The sequence below is a fragment of the Rhyacophila brunnea genome, unplaced genomic scaffold, assembly GCF_057557595.1.
Source record: "Rhyacophila brunnea isolate RB1 unplaced genomic scaffold, BYU_Rbru_1.0 scaffold_13, whole genome shotgun sequence".
In the NCBI taxonomy this organism is placed as follows: Eukaryota; Metazoa; Arthropoda; class Insecta; order Trichoptera; family Rhyacophilidae; genus Rhyacophila; species Rhyacophila brunnea.
The window spans coordinates 7,367,514-7,388,021 of record NW_028232785.1 but is presented as its reverse complement, the minus strand read 5'-3'; the positions used below and the strand labels follow the sequence as shown (position 1 = coordinate 7,388,021).

Sequence of the window (20,508 nt, the reverse complement as noted above, 5' to 3'; positions counted from 1 at the left end):
CCGAATGAGCTAAGTAGACGCTATTTTAAGAATTCATCCATCTAAACTCATCCACAAGTAATCCATCTTAATGTTACAATATCACCTCTGCTTTGGTTCGGAGTATAGTATCCGATGCTTCACAGCGTATCTTGAAGTCGTACGCGCTTTCTGCATCCATCGTGCATTTGTCGCATACAAATTCCGACAGACCATCCATTTCTGATATCTGGAATCATAAAATCAGTCTTTTTAGGTATATTCAAGCGTAATCCCAAAGAGTTTCACTAAAACAAGAGGAGGCCTTATGAAATTTTAGTATTCAAACACTTGATGGCAGTTCTGGAACGTTCTTGGTGTGGTTGAATTGGTGGCTAGAACAACTCGATACTCACAACTATACTCAGTCAAAACCAAATGCTGCCTATTTGACACTTGCATTATGACGGTGCTGCTTTACGATACCGAGTCATGGTGTCTTACGAAGGTTCAGAGCAACCGTATACTGAGCTTCGAGAACAAATGTTTGCGACGGATACTGGGTGTGCGGTGGTATATATTTAAGAGTAACAAGGACATAAGACAATGCACCTAGCAGCCTCTCATCATATTGAGAGTGAAGAAGGGACATTGGACCTGGCTCGGCCACATGCTGGGGATGCCAGAAAAAAACCTCAATCTGATTTGCCTGTTTTTCAAGCCAAACGGATTCCGGCGTCCTGAATGGCCGCTAAATACAATCTATATAGTGTATACATACTGATTTCAATCAACTAAGACTAGAATATCGCACCGTGAGTGTAAAACCAACACATCTACAAATTTTTCAATTTCGAGATTAAATGCAAAACAACTGCAAAAGTCGTGAACCTGATAATGTAAAAGTGAAGTAACTGAAAGAACATGCAATATAATGTAGATATAAACCAAATATTAACAAAACAATGACTTCAAACCCTAATATATCCAAAATATGTCTTTTGCAGATGCCTTGGTTTTACACTCACGGTGCGATATGTATAGTGTTTGTTAGTTTTTAAAATTCAATAAAACCCAGCGTAAACCAAGCCATTAGTAATAATAGTAAAAAAATATTCATTTATCTATAAAATATCTAAAATTATGCCATTAAAATATACCTACATAATTTTAGATACTTTATGGATACAAGAATATTTTTTATCGATGATGATTTGGTGGGGCAGGGCTTAATGAATTAAAAAAAAAACTAACCAACACCATCTGCAATATGTACTTATCTTAATTCCACGAAAACACATATTTAAGTATGACTAAAAAGTGTCCATTATTTTTGTCAGATCGCCCATAGCATACTCGGTTTGGTTAGGTAAGTTTTAATTGAATTTTAAAAACTAACCAACACAATCTACAAATTGTATTGTTAGTTAAATGAAAATGGTGCTTTTTACTGGTGCTCCGCCGTTTTTATCTGTCAGTCGCCATTTTGGAATTCAGCTATCTTTTTGTCATCGAATTATAGTACGCGGTCCAAGACATATTTGTATTTCGGCAAAAATTATAGGACGTGTTGAAAATGTAAGTTTTTTGTTTGTCACATAAACAAAACAGAGTATTCGAGAAACTCCGATGCCCTGCTTTATTTAAGCACCTCTTACGACCGAAAAATGCTAACACCGGCCGCCGTCATTAACTGTCACGTTAGTTTTTTAGAGTATACAACGCAAGACTACGTCCATAGACTACTATCGCACACTGAGATCTTATATTATTTATATTATATTACAACGTCCCTCGCTTCACGTTATTACGATTTAACAATACATAAATGACCCCCTAACAAAACCGGCCAATTCAATAAATTCCATTTTTCAAAATTGTGGTATTTTTGACATACTACACTTTTTTAATAGTACGCGAACCAAAATGTACTATAATTATACTTTGGTTGGCAACACTGCGCTCACTGACAGATGACAGCGAGCGACGGCGGAGAACCAGTAAAAAGATCCATGAAAACAATCAAGTTTGACAAATTTTAGTGTGCACTATTTATATCGATTTTTAACAGCCTATATCCACAACTTTTTAACGTCTGTTTTGACGACATGGAGCACCTATGTATTATTTATTTGCTTTGGTATGAACTGGTGATGTTAATAAGAATAAACAGTTGAAGCAAGTATACAAAATAATTGATGCCATGGCAACTAACCCGAACATTTGCAATGGTCGTGATGATGTATTTGAAAGATAAATTGTGGAATGATTTGGTCTCCAATGTGGATGTCATATTATCGTCTAACATGGTCAGACATGTTCTGCATGTTTTTGGACACAGCAAACTATCTGAACATTCTGACATTTTGCGATATTTAACCAAAACTAAGCGTTGTTGTCGAATAATAAAATTATGAAATGTCAAACCCAAACGTATGATTTCTTGTTTACCAACAGAGTTGCCATGACAAAGTTTATTTAAAGAAAATTCATTTTCCTTAATAAAATAATAAATTTACTATTTTTAAATAATCATTTTTTGAATAAAGATTAAACGGTGCCCATTTTGGTAATTGTGCCGCAGACGCCGTCTTTTTTACGAAAACAGTTTATTCCATGTAGACCAGTACTTCTCAAACTGGTAGGTGCGGCCCCTAGGCGGCCTTGTAGCATCTGCCCAGGGAGCCGCGAAATATTTCAGTATTATTTGAAAAAAAAATCATAAACATGTGATCACTGGACGATACCTGATACAAATCAGTCTAAATCTCGAGGTCGAATTTTCACGAGATCACAATATTATCTACTACCTAATATTAAATATATAAATTATTTAGATTTTCCAGGTAAATAAATATTATACAAAATTGACCTAATTGACCAAAATTGACCTAATTGCGACATCATAACTATGCGAAACAGCATTTTCATCATTACTCGTAATACAAAATAAACACAGGTCGTCTCTTTCAACGGTGACTTTGGAGAAAACCCTGCCTATTACCATTTCAAACATTGTACCGCAAATTGATTTATTATGACGTAAAAACATGCAATCATTCCCCTTTCATTAAATTGTGTTTGTAGGCTGTATCTGTAATAAATTTTAAGGCTATACTTCAGTTGAGGCATGGTCTAAAAAGATCGTGGCTAGGCGTGCGCGCATTGTGGAAATGACGCGTGCCGAACGAAATATAATTTGTCATAAAAATCCAACATGCGTCCATTTAATGTTATATTACTAGGTAATAATAATAGTATATTCATTGACATGTTTTCTTTTTAAAGTACATAGGTACGTAAAGTTTTTTAGTCATCTTTACACGATTTAAGAATATTTTCATCCGACGCCATGACAAAACAAATCGACTGTCGATCTCCGATTGGAGACTAGCGATAGAAGCGAGAGGGTCTACTCTCGCTTCTATCACTAGTCTGGTAGTACTGGTCCCATCATTACAATTTATTGTAGGTGTATTAATGTTAGTGTATTCATTTATCATTTAATTCATCTATTCAAATCAAACCATCCCTGTCAAGATAGGTGGAAATATCGATTTGTAATAGCATTTAAAAACTCATATTTTTATTAGCAGTGTGCCTATGTAATATTATTATGAATAGTGTAGGCAGCGCTCGAAATGGAAAATTTTACGAACCGGAGCGCTCGATAATATTATGAAAATATTAACGTTGTTATCTAATTGTGTAATATACAATGAGATAACAACGTTAATATTTAAAACCATCAGCACAGAAAACAATATCAAAAAGTCAGTCAAAAAATATCAATAAGTAGGTATTTGTTAGCCCTACTTCTACTATGCTTAAAATATCTTAATCATACACCGAATCCGAATATTCAAAGTTAGTAGTACCTATCTTTGTTACTAAGTAATGTGAAAAAAATCACAGAATATGAATGAATATTTCAAATCAATATTGATCAATTCAATCAATTCCTAAATTGAATATTGTCAATTTACTTAATTATTTACAACTTCAATTAGTCATCTATTTAAAAATAGCCTCATGGGTTTCTTAATTATAATTATTATATTAGATAGAACATAACTATTTGATTTTTTTTACTTTTTCCCTATAGAAGTATGACAAGCATCAATGTGCTTGAATTATTTTAGTTTTATAAGGAACCACATAAAATGTTTCCTTATAGAACTACGAATTTGAAGAATGCAAAGAAATTCCATAATGAATTATTTGCTTTTATTAATTGCAGAGATTTTTATTATTATTTTTTCTTATTGTATTATGTAGCTGTCACGATTTTGTATCAAATCATTAACTCAAAACACCAAAATTTTGAGTTGTTTCCTTATAGAACTAGGGTATCGATATGTATTTTATAAAAATAAGTCTGTTAGATTTTTTATTATATGACATATCTAGCTCAGGCGGTCAAATTAATATTTCCACGAGACGGAGCGATAATTTTGGAGATTTTATGAACCGGAACGGCGCTCCGGTCCATTTCGAACCCTGAGTGTAGGAATATGTTTTCTGAAAATAGAATGGCTTGTAATGAATAAAACTGAAATCAAGTAAGTCATACGTTTGAAAAATTGATATTCTGATTGTCTTATTATACTTATCACGCTTCTTGCGTAAATAAGCCCTGAAAAGGAAGGAATATAATAATATTATGAAAAAAATGCCATCGTGTATCATAAAATATTTATTTTAAAATCTGAAATTAAGAATACTTCGACAAGTGAACACGACAGTATGAGCACTCTATAGACAATGACAAGTCATACATAGACAACGGGAGGGTCGGAAAGGTAGGACCAGTCGTGAATGTATCGGCTTTCTCTTCAGTCGGCAATGAATGAATTCAACCACTCAATATCGTAATACATTATTACTACCTACTAGGTACCTACCTTCAGTCGGCAATTATTAGGGACACCCTACCAGTGGGTCTATTCTATACTTATCGATCGCTAAAGTGATAGATATCATCAAACTTAGGGTAGGTTTGTATCAAAGTATTAGCACTTATTGTAACAATTATTACAATACGTTGGTTGTATTGTTGCAATACGTGCTATATTTTAACAGCAACAAGAGAGGCGCTGTTAAAATGTAACGCTTATTGCAACAATTACAACCAACGTATTGTAATTGTTACAATAAGTGCTAATACTTTGATACAAACCTACCCTAAGTTTAATAATATCTATCACTTTAGCGGTCGATAAGTACAGAATAGACCCACTGGAATGTGTATTCAATTTCGGTATATTTTAAAATTATATTTGTTGTTTTATACATTTTGTAATTTTTACATCTTTATATCTTGTTATACCTATATAAATATATGATTTAATTATAACAGATTAAGAATAAATGTCAAGTAATAATATAAACAGCGATTGGTTTAGAAATATTTTATAAGCCTTTTTCAAAAAGAAAACATTGCAGAGGTTTTGACCACAAGAAAGCATTACAAAACTATTACGAATTCTTCTTTCGATGACGCTACAGCTCAATTCTAGATTTGGCCTACTCCAGCATATTCTTTCCTCTCTATTCTTCGACGGTGAGATCCACTTGTGCTTCACTATTCACCCCTTCTAAGCGTATCCGCGGTCTTTCAACTGGCCTCCTTCCTGCTTCGATTTCAACGAGAACACAATCTGACCAGTTGTCTCAGGAGTTTTGCGAAGATGAAGGGTTTCGAATCCTGGTACAACTCATCGTTATACCTCACTTTCACTCACAGGTCCATATATCTCAAGGATGTTGACCAGTCCAACTGATTTCGTTAGTGTCAATTATTGATAGTTTTATAAAGTTTTGTAAAGACAAATCTTTGTTTTTCCATGGACACTTCGACTTTATGATGCAGTAAGTCAGCGCCATCTTTAGATTAATAAAGCCTGAGCATATCTTTTTGCACAAGCAACGAGTGCTCAACTGTTCAGCTGTCAAAATCAGATCCCAGATTGCTTGACATAGGTATTGATTCGCCTGTTCTCGTTTCAAATTGAATTATAAAAAAAATCTCAAATCAAATATATTAACTATCAGTGTTATTTATACTTAAATAATATACATTCCTGTTATTCATGAGCTGTCAAAGTCAGACCAGTCCTTCACACAAAAACCGATGGTAATATCGATTTCCAAAAAAATATGTAGCCTTGATCTATGTATTTCATTTGTAAAAGGTGTAAAAGGTAGTGTATTATTTATCATGTAACTCATCTATCCAAATCAAACCATTTCCTGTGTGAACACGACAGACGCGTCAGTATGAGCACTCTATAGAATAATGACAGGTCATCCATAGACAACAACGGGAGAGGCAGAAAAAGTAGGACCAGTCGTTGTGAATGTATCGTCTTTCTACTTCAAGTCGGCAATGCACCAACCCAAGAGCACTGACCTTCAGTTGGTGTTCGTGGAGGTGAAATTTTGGCGACATAACTGGTAAAGCACCATCATCGAGTGTTTCTACTATGTTCTCCAAGATCCTCACATAGATGACCCCCAGATCCCACATCTGAGCTAGCCGAATGTGTGATTGTCAATATGTTAAGGCCTTTGATGCTGGCAGCTTTGCAGGTACACTTTGTCAAAATGTTGTCTGTGAGATTAACCGTCATTACAATACATTTTTTTTGTTTTGATTATTTTTTTAAACTAAAATGTCGATACTTTTTACTGAAGATCTTCTCAAAAGTTGTAATATTTGAATTCATTCCTTAATTCGCCACCTCAAAGCAATGCCTGGCCTGCCTACTCCCACGGGACGTCAGGTGACGATCGAGTTGAGAATACTTTAAATAATGTTCTATATTTTCACTTCTCTGTTATTCCAGTGTTAGTGTGCTTTGGCTGTGTTTAATTTTGTGGGGACGACAGCCATAAGTTTTTTTTCCATATAAAATCCATATAGGATCCGTGTGACCCAGTTCTCAAATCAATATCATTTATTTATATAATGATTCACAGGCCGTCAGCAGTTGTGTATAGTGTTGACTCGGTGAGAAAGGTAAAAACAAACGTATATTTCTTGCATATAAAATTCACACAGTAAAATTACTTGAATGTAGGCATTTTTTTCACCTCAGTAACATTATTAATGTTTATTTATATTAAAATGTTTGTCTAATCAAAAGCCTGCGATATTTGTGTAAGCATTTATTTTAACCATGTTGGGTTAAATAAAAAGCTAGAACGATCACTAGAAACTCACTTCACATCGAGAGCTACAACTTTATTAACTCATTATTAACTTTTACTATTGTACCAAAGTATCTACCTGACAATCTGTCAAATAAACTCGCCATCTCTATCAGCAACTGCAAGTCTTCATACTTCAGTTCTTCACTCCTCCATCGCTCATTCACCTACACCATCACCACTATAGCCAAATAAATTTTCAGATACATTTGGCACGGTGTTCATTTCAGAACCTTGAATGTATTGTGACGTGATTGGTTCACCCAATTATATCGATATTTGCAAAAGCCAGTATTTACTTACATATTATGCATTTAAAGTATTAACGTTTTGTCATTCTTGTGAGACATTTTGTGTTTTCTCATATAACCTGCATAGCTACATCTATAATCACACAAGTCACACATAAAGGGTTTTGCAACGCTGTGTATCAATTTATGTTTATTCAAATCGCACGACTGTATACAGCGATAATCGCATTCATCGCATTCAAACGGTTTTTCGCCAGTGTGAAACATTTTATGTATCTTCAATGCGCTAGGTCGCGCGCATGTATATTCACATATATCGCATTTGAACGGTTTCTCCTCAATTTTAACCAATTTGTGTCCTTGTTTACTATCATCAGATTCAACCACTTTATCATCACTTACATTACACACGGAAGCAGCTTCTCCAGAATGTACAATTTCGTGCGTCTTTAAATAACTTGCTGTAGTGCATCTATAACCACAAATATTACACACGAAAGGTTTTTCTCCACTATGAACCATTTTATGTATCTTCAAACTTGTTGATTGTTTGCAACTGTAATCACACATATATAGTTTTATTCCAGAATGTGTTAAGTTATGTATTTTCAATGTACTATAACGTGTGCATTTGTAATCACATAAACTACAAATATACGGTTTTAATCCAGTATGCGCTGAATTATGTATTTTTAAGCTGCTCATTCTTATGCAACTGTATTCACATAAATTACATTTAAAAGGTTTTTGACCGGTGTGAATCATTATATTATGTCTCTTCAAATTATTAGGATCGTTGCAGTAGTAATCACAGAAATTGCATTTAAAAGGTTTTTCCCCACTATGAATCAATTTATGTTTTTCTAAATCACCAAATCGAACGCAAAAATAATTGCATTCCGTGCATTTGAAGGGTTTTTCTATGCTGTGAGCCATTTTGTGTCTGAACAAGTTACCAGTTAAATTGCATGCGAAATCACATAATTGACACTTATAAGGTTTTTCTTCACTGTGAATCAAACTATGTCGTTTCAAGTAACTACGTCGTGTACTTTCATAACTGCATAATTTACACTTATAAGGTCTTTCACCACTGTGTAACATTTTGTGTTTATGCAAGTTTCCTGCAGAAGTACATTTGTAATCACATAAGTTACACTCGAAAGGCTTTTCTCCACTATGGACCCTTTTGTGTTTCTCAAAGTCGCTGACTTGTGTAGAAAAATAATCGCATTCAGTGCATTTAAACAGTTTTTCGCCACCATGAATAATTTTGTGTTTTGATAAGTTGGCAGTGGAATTGCATGCATAATCGCATGAATTACATTTATAAGGTTTTTCGTCGTTATGAATTAAACTGTGCCTTTTTAAATAACTAGCACGTGCACTTCTGTAACTACACATATTACATTTAAATGGTTTTTCGTCACAATGAACAATTTTGTGATTTTTGAGGTTGGTTGCAGTATTACTTCTGTAGTCGCATAGATCGCAGTTGAATAATTTTTCCTGTCTGTGCGTCATTTTGTGCCGTGTCAATCCGCTTCCCTTTTTGCATACGAAATCGCATAAGTTGCATTTGAAAGGGTGTTCAACACTATGCACCAGCATATGGGCCTTCAAACGAGATGCATAGACGGCTTTGTAACTGCATTCATTGCAAGAGAATCGCCGTATCTTCTTTTTGATATTACAGTATAAAGATGGATCGTGAATACGTTTGTGCTCATGCAAAATGTGTTTGGCTGAGAAAAACTTGTAGCATATGTCACATACGAAATTCCTGCTATAAAACGAAGCTCGATTCAGCTTTAGGCAAACTTCTTTCTCTGATCCAAGTGATATTTCCATTTTAATATCAGGTTCCACAGCTCTATTAGATCCTAAGTTTATCTGTAAATAAGAGAACACAAAAATAAATTCAAAATTGTTGACAAGCTAAAAAAGAAGACACGTCTTTCAATAAAAATATGAACATTTACGATAATAAACCATTAAACGAATAAGTATTCATAAGATTTCAGAATAATATATTTAATATATTGAACATACATAACTTGAAAACACTTCAGATATATCTTCTTGGCCATGTCCGATTTAATAGGAAGACCTCCACAGAGTGGAGGTTTGTATTAACAGATTTATTTTTTAAAAAAACCAGACTAATGAATTAAATATAATAGATATTATCATTTTGTAAAATGGAATTACTTACTAAGCTTCAAGAGTCTCGGCTTTTGAGCTTTGAGAATCGATGTCTCTGACGAATTTTTGGGGTACATTGGTACGACCGAGTTACAAACATCCGAGTTCGTGAGTGGACACAGCAGCCTTCGGTGATTGAGGCTATCACGAAGAGACGCTTTACGTGGCTGGGACACGTATTCCGGATTCCCTCAAGGGTTCCGTCGCCGTGGCCGGCCCTCCCTCACCCTGCAGCGGTGCTACAGAGCGACCTACGTGCTGCAGGTCTGACATGGCGGGAGGCGCAAGAGTTGGCGATGGACCGAGGAAAGTGGCGCGAAGTTGTGCTTGCCCTATGCCTCAATATTGGGTCGTGACAGGGTGGGAGAGAGAGAAAATGGAATTATACCAGGTAAATTCTAAGTCAATTAATAATGGAACATACCCAGGGAACTCAGAAATAATGGGAACCGACTCGAATAAGGAAAAATCCGGGTTAAACTTACACACGTGTCAAGAATACGTTTTACGTCGAATACTGAAAACTGCTCTCGGTTTATGCATTTACGCTCATTTAATGTTGGGGTATTACACACACTATTGCACGTGGATAATGCGTTATTCAATTTCGTAGGACACTCACAGATTAAAAACCCTGCATCAAGATGCGGCGTATTGAATATAGCCTATCGGTATTATATTTATTATCTGTTCTGTGAACCTACCTGATAATCTGGCGTCTTATCTGAAAAGGTACATCCCGGTTGAGGATCATCGTAATTGATTGAATGATTGACCTCTAACTCCTGAATATCTATCTCAGATTTTATATTGGCAAGGTATGTTGAAGGATTCTGAAAAAAAAAACAATATGCCATATAATAATAATGTATTATTGTGTTTCCAATGTATATTACATGAGCACACGTAGCACATATCGGTTGAATACTTTTCGCTCAAGTCACAATGAGAGGTGACCTTTAAAGATACTATTCAGGCGCCCAAATTCACTCCATGCCAGTTTGGTTCTGCGAGCAGTGACGTCCTGTGGGGGTGGGCAGATTGAGCGTTGAGCGTCGCTTGGGGGGCGGCAGTTCCTCGAAGGGCAGCAAATCGAGGATAATCATTTGGCATATATAGAAATAGCTACCTAAACTGGGTACATAATAACGAAAATATCTTTCCTTTAAAAAAATCAGCTCACTGGTTGTAAACAAAATGTATTAATTAACATAAAAGGTTTAACAGGGATGTAATTTTTTGTCGGGTTCGCGATGTTTAGTTTACTTCCGTTGTCATTATACGTCCTTGGTGACCAGAAACGACACGAGCACGAATGATAAAAAATATTGTAGGGGCGGCATTATGGCGCTGCCCAAGGGCGGAATTTTGTCTAGGGACTTCACTGTCTACGAGCAATGGTGGCATGGAAATGACGTGCATCTTGTGCATAATGCGGAAAGACCACAAAACAAACAAATGGATAATGAAGCAGAAAACAGGCTGGAATGTAGGTCAGCGAGCGATTTCAATTATATGTACTCTATTGCTGCGAGTAAATTATGATAACGTCACGTGTTGTCACATTCTGGTACGGCGATAAATTTAGTCTATGGTTTTGTCATTCCGTGGAATATTTTGAATGATCACTATAGTGGCCTCATGGTGGATACTATCGGATTTATAGTGAATACCTTCATTTGGCCATTCCACCTAATCAGAGTTCACCCTCTGCCATGCCCAGACAAATCATAAAACATGATGTAGGCACACAGAGGATCATCTTTCGCTGGTGTAGATATCATTGAGTATCGCTAGGGAAGGTTTGTATTTTGTATTCGAAATTTTATTTTTCTGTATAAAGTTGTAGTTATGTTTTTTTTTATTATTATTATATATTCTCTTCTTCTCTTTTGTGAGGGTAAAATTTGTTAAAATGTAAATCTCATGTTGTGAACGTCTTGAATTTAGATTTGTTATGCGACTTAATTGCGAAAAATTTTAACTAACGGCTCTTATAATACTCTCTGAAGTGATTTTCAAAATTGAGCTACATTGGCAATCGGTTTTTGTACTTTAAATCAAAATAATTAATTAAGTAGGTACTTTTGATTACTAACCGACGTCACAGATTAGGTACTTCAAGATATTTTGTGTTGTAACTTACTTAAACTTGCTAATAATTTTGCTTGAACTTGCTCAATTTTGAAAATCACTTCAGAGAGACTATTATAAAAGATAATGGATTCAAGCTCTGTACTTAGTACAGAGCTTGAATCCATTAGAATTTAAATTCAAATTCTATCAAGTACCTTCGGTCGAAAGTATTAATATATTATAAAAGCCATTAGTTAAAATTTATCGCAATTAAGTACGGCAACTTTAGCATTGTGGTTAATGTGCACGGGCGCAAAACCCAAGAGATCCAAGTTCTTATCCTGCGGGGTTTCTTACTTTTTTCAAAAAGATTTTTTCTATGGTTATAATACATTTTCTCAGAAGTGCTTTCAAAATTATGTATGTTCAATACTTAGAATATTACATTCTTAAATCTTGTGAGTTATTCGTTGAATAAAAAATATAATTAATTAAAATAAATAATATTTTTTTAACCTGATTGGGTGGATTCCAATCAGAATGTGAGCATTCTGGTTGCAAATTTTCATAATTTAATAGGGATGTTGTGTCTTCAATAAGCTCTTCCTTGACGTTAATTTGCTGGGAATTGGTAGCTGGGGTCTGAAACAATAATACGTTGTTTTTAGCCATCTATAGCTATATATATATGTTACGCCGAATGTGCAAAATTGACTATTACATGAAATGGGCAAAAATCAAAAATTTACCTAAATCATGAAAAATGCAAGCCCGTTGCCTTATTCATGAATTAGACAAAATATCTGCCGAGTGCTTGAATTCGGCAGTAATTTTTCTGCCTAGGTAGTTCATGCATTGGACAAATAATTAGATAGTAGCGCTACGGTTGTGTTTTTTGCAACTAAACTAAATGTGTCAAATGCTCATGCATTGGTCAAAATAGATGGTCGCGCTCCGGTGGTGTTTTTTGCAACTAATCAAACTAACCAAATGGGTCAAATGTCATTGATTACCTATAATATAAAAATATACCAATCAATAAATACAATGACGTTCATATGCATTTACTATGCGCAAAAAAAATCAACTATAATACTATTGTGATAACAGAAGAATTTTATTAAAAGGTATTTTCGCGATTTGATTCGTGCTTGGGTCGATTGTATGTTTGTGATAGTTTGTTGACACTTGTTAGCTAACCTCAAAATGGACATTCAGTTGAATTCAGAATTACAAAACCTAACCTAACCTAATAATAATATTATATTATGTCCAATTATAACTAATAAAACCATCCGTATTAAATTTACTTTTTCTACTGTCATGTTGACAGTTTAAGTAGGTATTCCATACCCTGGCGAATTCACGTACTCGGCAGATAATTTACCTAATTCATGAATATGGCAACGGGCTTGACTATTACATGAATTAGCCAAAATTTTGCCCATTTCATGTAATAGTCCATTTCGCACATTCGGCATAACATATATACATAGTCAGGCGGCAGGAGTTTGAAAATAAAAGTAGCAAAGCTGGTTTAAAGATAAATGTCTCAAAAAGCAAAAGTAATGATAAACTGCTTTGTTTAACCACCTCACAAATGACACTCGCCTACAGCTGTCACAATACCAACGAAATTAGTCAAACAGTAAACAGTGACCGGAATAATTGGAACGTCTAGAATCTAAAATGTTTTTGCGTCTCCTGGAAATCCGAGATTTATTCTAATCGAAAAATCAATATGATATTGACGACATATTACCTTTAACTATATTATGTGTATTTTGGTAGCGTTATTTAACTCGTCAGTCTAGAAATCTTTTGTTTAATCGTGAAAAACTAACCTCAAAAGTGTAACTGTCATCGTCGAGATTCTCTTGTTTTATATAAGTAAGCTCAGTTGGATGATTTATTAAAGGCACATTAACCCAGAATTGCTCTTCAGCATCAGGTGCAAATTCGTCTGGTTCTTGTTTAATGTCCATTTTGCGTATTTAAGCCGAAATGTGTCAGGAGGTATCGGATAAATAGATTAATATAGCAATTAATGATAACAGCCGTGACCAGAGATAATAGCTTATGTGTATGGATGGGGGCGTCAAAAATATCTATTCTTTTTAACCAATACTTCGATATTTTGGCATCAATACTTTCCTTCCGATACGATAACGGTATTTTTACAGTCCCTTGTCCCACACTCTTTTCAATTTTATCACGAATTAAATATGTTTCCCAAATGGGGTAAGATTAGACAAATGTTAATTTCAAAACTTTTTACATCTAAATAAAGTTTTCAGCCTCAATTTTTGTTAAATAGTAATTTCGTATGACTGCATAAATTAAGTTTTATATCACGATTATGGCTTTCCAATATCACATGTTTGTAAAATTACAAAGTTTCGATAGGTATACCTTTGTACCGATATTTTTTCGATATGCGGCCTATTTATACAGCATAATATAAAACGTTTTGGGAGAATATTGCCAGTGTGGTAATATAGCTTAGTAATCTTTTACGACCACCCAACTCAGTGTTGCCGACTGTACTATAATTATAGTATTTGTACTATATATTGGTCCGCGTACTATGTACGATATAAAACAGGTATAATACGCCCAAAATACTATAATTTTGAATATCGGAAAAAATATGTAAAAAGTACTAAAATTTCGATATTTTCATTCGATAAATTGGTGCAAAGTACAACAATTTTGCAATATAAGAAGATTTAGAGAACTTGGAAAAAAATGCTCGAAAAACGGAAAAAATCCCTTGACTTTGGTTTAAAATGAAATTTATTGAATTCTTCGGTAAGCATTTTTGGTCGGAAGAGGTACCTAAATAAAAACGGGTCTCGGAATTTCTCAAATTTTCCGTTATTTTCTTTTTCTGAGAAACAAAAAACCTATACATTTTCAACAGATGACAACGCGTACTATATTTTCCCCCCAAATACTATAACTTTGGAGGCTCTGTACTATAATTCCACTTTGAATAGATGGTAACACTGACCCAACTAGAACCTATATTTCATAGATAATATGCAACACTTTTTCTTGACTTGATGACAGGATCATGGCCAGGATGATTTGGCCGCCTGATAGTCTTTTCCACAGCTTGAGTCCATCCAGTGACGCCCTTCAGCAGACTTAGAATTCCGTCCCCTTTAATTTTTTAGTTTCAATGGTCTGGAAATTTGTTAGGTTAGGTTAGGTTGTCTATTTACTTATTAAATAGACAAAATTAATACACCAAAAATCTTTAAATTTATATACACATCTACTACGAATTAGATAATTTCCACTAAACCTCTCTCAAACAGTTGTGTGGTTTTAGGTACGCGGGGGACTGTGGTGGTGACAGGTTTGGATGCACCCTTGTAAAAATATGCGATTAACAGCCATTGCAATATTTATATATTACAATACGACAATAGTTGTGATGTGATGTTAGGATCTTTTTTTATGCTTAAATAAAATAGTAAAGTTCATAGTAGGTGTATAGGTACCAAACCAATTTGCTGAAAAAATGTAAGAAAAAATGAATAGGAACGGTATTTTGCCTCAGTAAATGCGGCATTGCCTAGGGACGTCACTATTTATAATTATCAACAAGACATTAGAGGTTAATTCAGGAATGCCTGAAGTTAGCCGTCTAAACTATCAAAACTGTTTATTATCTAACACAACCAAGAGGTGCTGTTTAAACATAACACTTTTGACAGTTCAGACGGTTAACTTACTTATTGTAACAATTAACGGCCTCAATACATAATGATAAACTACCCTTGATAGCAGCTTTGTATATAGAATAGATGCGCTGAGAGCGAAAAGATTAATCTTAACCTTTCTATGGGGAGTGATTTTTTTCATGTAAATTCTATATTTTTTTTTCTTTATAAATATAATATGATGTGTTATGATGACAACAATGATTAAAAAATAATTAAAAAATATAACTTACGATTCTAACGGCTATCGTAAAAAACTGCTCGGGTAATAATCCAGGGGTCACAAACCACTGACTGTCAAAAAACACTTTACAAAAATTTATTAAAAAAATATTTGAATACTATTTTAAAATTAAAACAAATATACTTAAATGACATTCAATAATGTTTTTTAGTATGATAGTCCATGAAACATGGATACACACACAAGGCAACGTTGCATTCACAACACATGAAACGCGTTTCCTTTCTCTTTGGTGGCCTTTGTGAGGTGTGTGTGCACACAAAACATCGACGCTGGGTTTTACTCCCTCTGCTCTCCGAAGGTGGAACTCGTTGTGGAAAGTGTCTTTCGGTGAGTCTTATGGGGTTGTCGTTTGCTCGTCTACCACCAGAAGACGATGCTCGTGGTGTATGATATTTTTCTATCAGCTGAGCCACGAGTTTCTCTTTGAACTCTTCATATGTAGTATTTTTTGACTTAGCAGATCGATACAAAGAGAACGCATTGACGATTGCGATTTCTAATAGTCTGAAGAAGACTTTTTTGTACCATTTTATGCTTTTACCACTGACTGCTCCAAGTCCCAAAATTCTGTCAACACTGTCAACACTTAACATATGCTTTGTGTAATAGTCAAATACAGCTTCCGGTTTCTGTTCCTTTAATCCAGTTACATAGTCTATGTTTGACGTTTCAACCATTTTATTGGAATGAATATTTGAAAGCATCAAAATGTCTCGCCATTTTAAAGCCATCAGGTTTCGAGAATTGTAGGCTACTACGTCACCTTTTTTGACCTTGTCGAATTTGGGCATCTGTTTACGATTGCTTTTCACTGTTCCGCAAGCATTTGTTTTTTGTTCATGAAGGCAGTCAAATAAAGCGGGAGAACTGTACCATTTGCCGACATACAAACGATGTCCGCAACCAAGATAGTCCTTCAACAAAGTTAACACCACAGAACCCGATATACCCACACTCGAATGAATGTCAATATCCGTTTTAGAGCCTGTATATATTATTAAGTCTAAAACATAACCTGTTGTCACATCACAACACACAAATATTTTGATATCAAATCTGTAACGTTTTGATGGAATATGTATTTTAAAAGATAGTTTCCCTTTACATATCAACAAACTCTCATCAATACACAGATTTTGGTAAGGATAAAATGTTTTCTTAATAATATCTTTCAGAGGGTCCAAAAATTTTCTTATCTTGAAGATTTTGTCTTTAACATTGCATTGACTCGCAAAATGCAGATTCCTCAAAATAAGTAAAAAACGATCTTGAGAAAAAAGAATTTTAAAAAAAGGTGTTTCTATGATGGGGTTGTTTGACCAATATTTTTTTATATATTTTTTTCCAACCAAACTCATTAAAATAAGGGTGGCTATAAAAACACGTATCTCGTCGGCCGTAGTGTCAATCCATTTTTTCATTTTGGACATTGCGGACGAATTTTGAGATACAGACTTGGCGTAAATATTTGTTTCTGAAACTATTGTATCTACAATCTCTTCGTTAAAAAACAACTGAAAAAAATGGAGCTCTAAGTAACCCTCTTCGAAATTTATGCTGTCTTTTATGCCGGATTGAAAATCGTCGAAATCATGGAGTGTCGGAGTGAAATTTGTATTACTCCATGTTCTGGTTTCTTCGCGCTTGCGTTTAGCACTCGGATGATGAACTGGAACGGGCTCCTCATCGTCATCAGAAGAAGAAGATTCATCACCACCCATTGACAGGTCATCGACACTTTCGATATTTTCCTCTTCATTGTCGCTATTCATCAGAACATCGGCAATATCTACCTCTCGTTGGGAATCCATTTTTACTTAAATAAAAAGTTACAGAATTTTGAACACAACATAAATCAAATATTCAAACATAAAACTTCAAAATACATAGAATACTGTTGAAGATAGAGCTACAAACTGTTTTCAAATATTTGCTAAAGGTCAAAAAGTTACATACAAATAGCCATCAATGGATGAGAATATGTTTTCAAGTAATGTACGTTCAATATATGGAATGTTACATTCTCAAACCTTGTGAATTATTCGTTGAATAAAAGAAATGGTGTAATAAAAATTGCCAGCAAGTCAAGTAGACGTTATAACTAAATATTTGGCGAAAGCCAGGCTTCAGGCAATTAATATTTTATGATTTCAAACACAAAAACCGATACCTAGTCAATAATAATGCAATTTGACAATCATTTTATATTACTAGTTTAAATAATTGTAATTAAGCAGGAGATATGTAGCTTAATTGGTTAAACCATATTGGCGCGATACCAGTGGATATACGGGTTTAAATCCCGTCAGATGTCGTATTTTTTTAAAATGTGATTATTTAAGTTATACTTCTTTTGGGGTGTTTGGTAGAGCGTAAAATTGAGAGCTGCGCGCACACACCGTTACGAAAGTGCACGACAGTATGAAGTTAGCTGCGAATCAGTCAGCTGTATACAAACGCAACTTTGATAGTACAATTGTTCCGTTGCCTAGGCAACGAATTTATTATTGTCGGCCATTTGCAATTTCTTACGTAAACAAACGATTAAACGTCAGAGTGACAGTTGTTTATTTTAAAAATAAAAACAACGAAAAACAATTATTATTAAGTATATAATTTAGTAATATAAGTTAAAGTGTATAGAAATAAACCAACGGCACTTCAATAAGCGGCCCTTTTTCTTGAGAGTGTAATTTAACAAGATAATTAAGAGCTAGTCGAAGAATCTATGTTATCACAAGTTTTGTTTTTGTTTTGTTACGGCAAAAAAGTATAACTTCTGAAGTGCGTACATTAGTACAAATACTGTTTTTTTCCTAATTTTGTAACATATACTAATAATTCGTGGTGAATGAACGTGATTGAATAAAATTAAGTTTACCGGTGCGACAGAATATGGCCTCTGTATGTTTAAACCCTTCATGTATTTCCTCGAGGTCTATTTTAATAGCTTGATCGTCAATCTGTATGTTACTATCATCGTAAGGTTCCTCCTTCGCTGCTGACAGCTTCCGCGAAGATTTGACTCTCGCAACGTTCTCCATTACAGTGTGTCCGTAGTTAAACTAAAAAACATAAATCATGAATAAACAAATTCGGTTTGATACAAATTAAAATCCATTATACTGGGAAGGTATAATCTAGATATTCAACAAATAACGTAATAATACTAATATTATTTTTTATTTAGTATTGAATATACACCAGGGGCGAAGAGTGGAGGTAGGCTGTTAAATTTCAACATACATATTAGACAGTAAAATTTGTTAGACATACGTATTTGTTTTTGTTGAACTAAGATTACAGTTTACAGATGGTTTTGATTAGTTTTTAAACATCAATTAAACCCTGCCTAACCAAAACATACAAGTTTTGGTATATTTTGGGCGATACGACAAAATTGTGGACATTTTTCATACATACCTTTTTTGTTTTCGTTGGATTAAGAATACGTATTTCACATAATTTTGTTGGTTTATTTTTTTAAATTCAGCCCTGCCTAGCCAAACTATAATAGATAAATAATATTATTCTATCTAAAAAATATCCAAAATAATTATGTATGATTTAATGGCATAGAGTATTTTTTGACTATTAACTATTATGGTTTCGATTTTTCAATGATTTTTTGAAATTTAAAAACTAACCAATACCACCTGTAAATTGTAGTACCTATTGCGAGGAGGTGTGAGTGAGGATGCGGTAGGTAGATGGACTTCAATGGATCGAAGGTAGATGCGTGTTTGAGTAAATCTCAGTTTATTCTCCTCAACAATACTTGAACAATTCTTACAGACAATATATTTAGAATTACAGTTAAATTGATAAGGTTAAATTATAAAGGCGTGTTGCTATGAGAAAGGTTGAACCGAGAGCGACGAGCAGAGATTCGACTATGTGTTTCAAAGATTTGACGACGTATGTTATCAGATTCGCCCCGCTTTGAGCTTTTATAGAAATTATAACAAAGAAAGGTTATCTGAGGTCAGGGCGTTGACCGGTGACCACATGTCACTTGTTTACTGTGAGTTTACTAAGTACGAGCAAATCTGATAAGTTGGCACATTTCCTGATTACCTTATAAGGCCGCGGAAATGCTGCTAACGCATACTTGTTACAATGTTGCTCAATAATTATTGTGAATAATTATAATTTATCAAGAAAGCAAATGTGTTTATGATGAAATTTGATGTCTTGCAAATTGCTGCGAAAGTTGACTGACCTGCCAGTGTGTGCAGTCAGTCAGATTATGAATCATGCCAACACGCTTTTCTTATCAACTAGTTTACATAGTAACAAATATTATTAGATACTTAAATATATTATGATAATTTATATGTAATGGTGAGTTTCCATGCTAGTCCCGACATACCTATTAGTTCAATGAATGCAAATACGTATGACTGACAACGTATAGTGTTCAGTATTATTTATGGCGGACCTTAACAGCCTACCTTCACCCTTCACCACTGATATAATATATTAGATTTCCAGATTGGCATATTCTTTATTATTGAAATAATATAATTTTAAGACACCCCAGAAACATACATGTTAGAAAAAAATCTAAAAAAAGGTTGGAATGAGTGAGACATGAACTTACTCAAGTCTTTGAATGGTATTGATTGAATAGAGGGTTTCCTAATTACCTGAAATTTTGCTAATGGGTAGGTAAATGCATTTTTACAAAATGATCATACAAGTATCATAAACGAATTTTCTTTGCTCGACTTAAGACATCGCGTGATTCCAATTGTTTTGTCCACAGAACCAATAACATGTAAATGTGAAAGCCAATCGCCATGGATTAATGTTTTGAAAGATGGTT

General features: G+C 34.3%; 1 protein-coding gene across 2 annotated transcripts in view; it reads right to left on the bottom strand.

Moving 5' to 3' along the window:
* LOC147076323 (uncharacterized) overlaps nucleotides 1-13,744 on the bottom strand; it is a 30,917-nt gene extending 17,173 nt beyond the window's left edge. Inside the window, exons 1-4 of one of the 2 annotated variants that reach the window (XM_085941712.1) lie at nucleotides 13,547-13,744; nucleotides 12,219-12,344; nucleotides 10,331-10,459; nucleotides 86-208 (exon numbers count right to left, since the gene is read on the bottom strand). In XM_085941712.1, coding sequence (XP_085797838.1) covers nucleotides 86-208; nucleotides 10,331-10,459; nucleotides 12,219-12,344; nucleotides 13,547-13,687 — 519 coding nt within the window. In that variant the 5' untranslated portion in view covers nucleotides 13,688-13,744. Of the gene's footprint in view, nucleotides 1-85; nucleotides 209-2,173; nucleotides 2,396-10,330; nucleotides 10,460-12,218; nucleotides 12,345-13,546 lie in introns of those variants that run through there. The other variant, XM_085941713.1, reaches the window with a different exon arrangement.
* Between the last annotated feature and the right edge of the window lie 6,764 nt (nucleotides 13,745-20,508).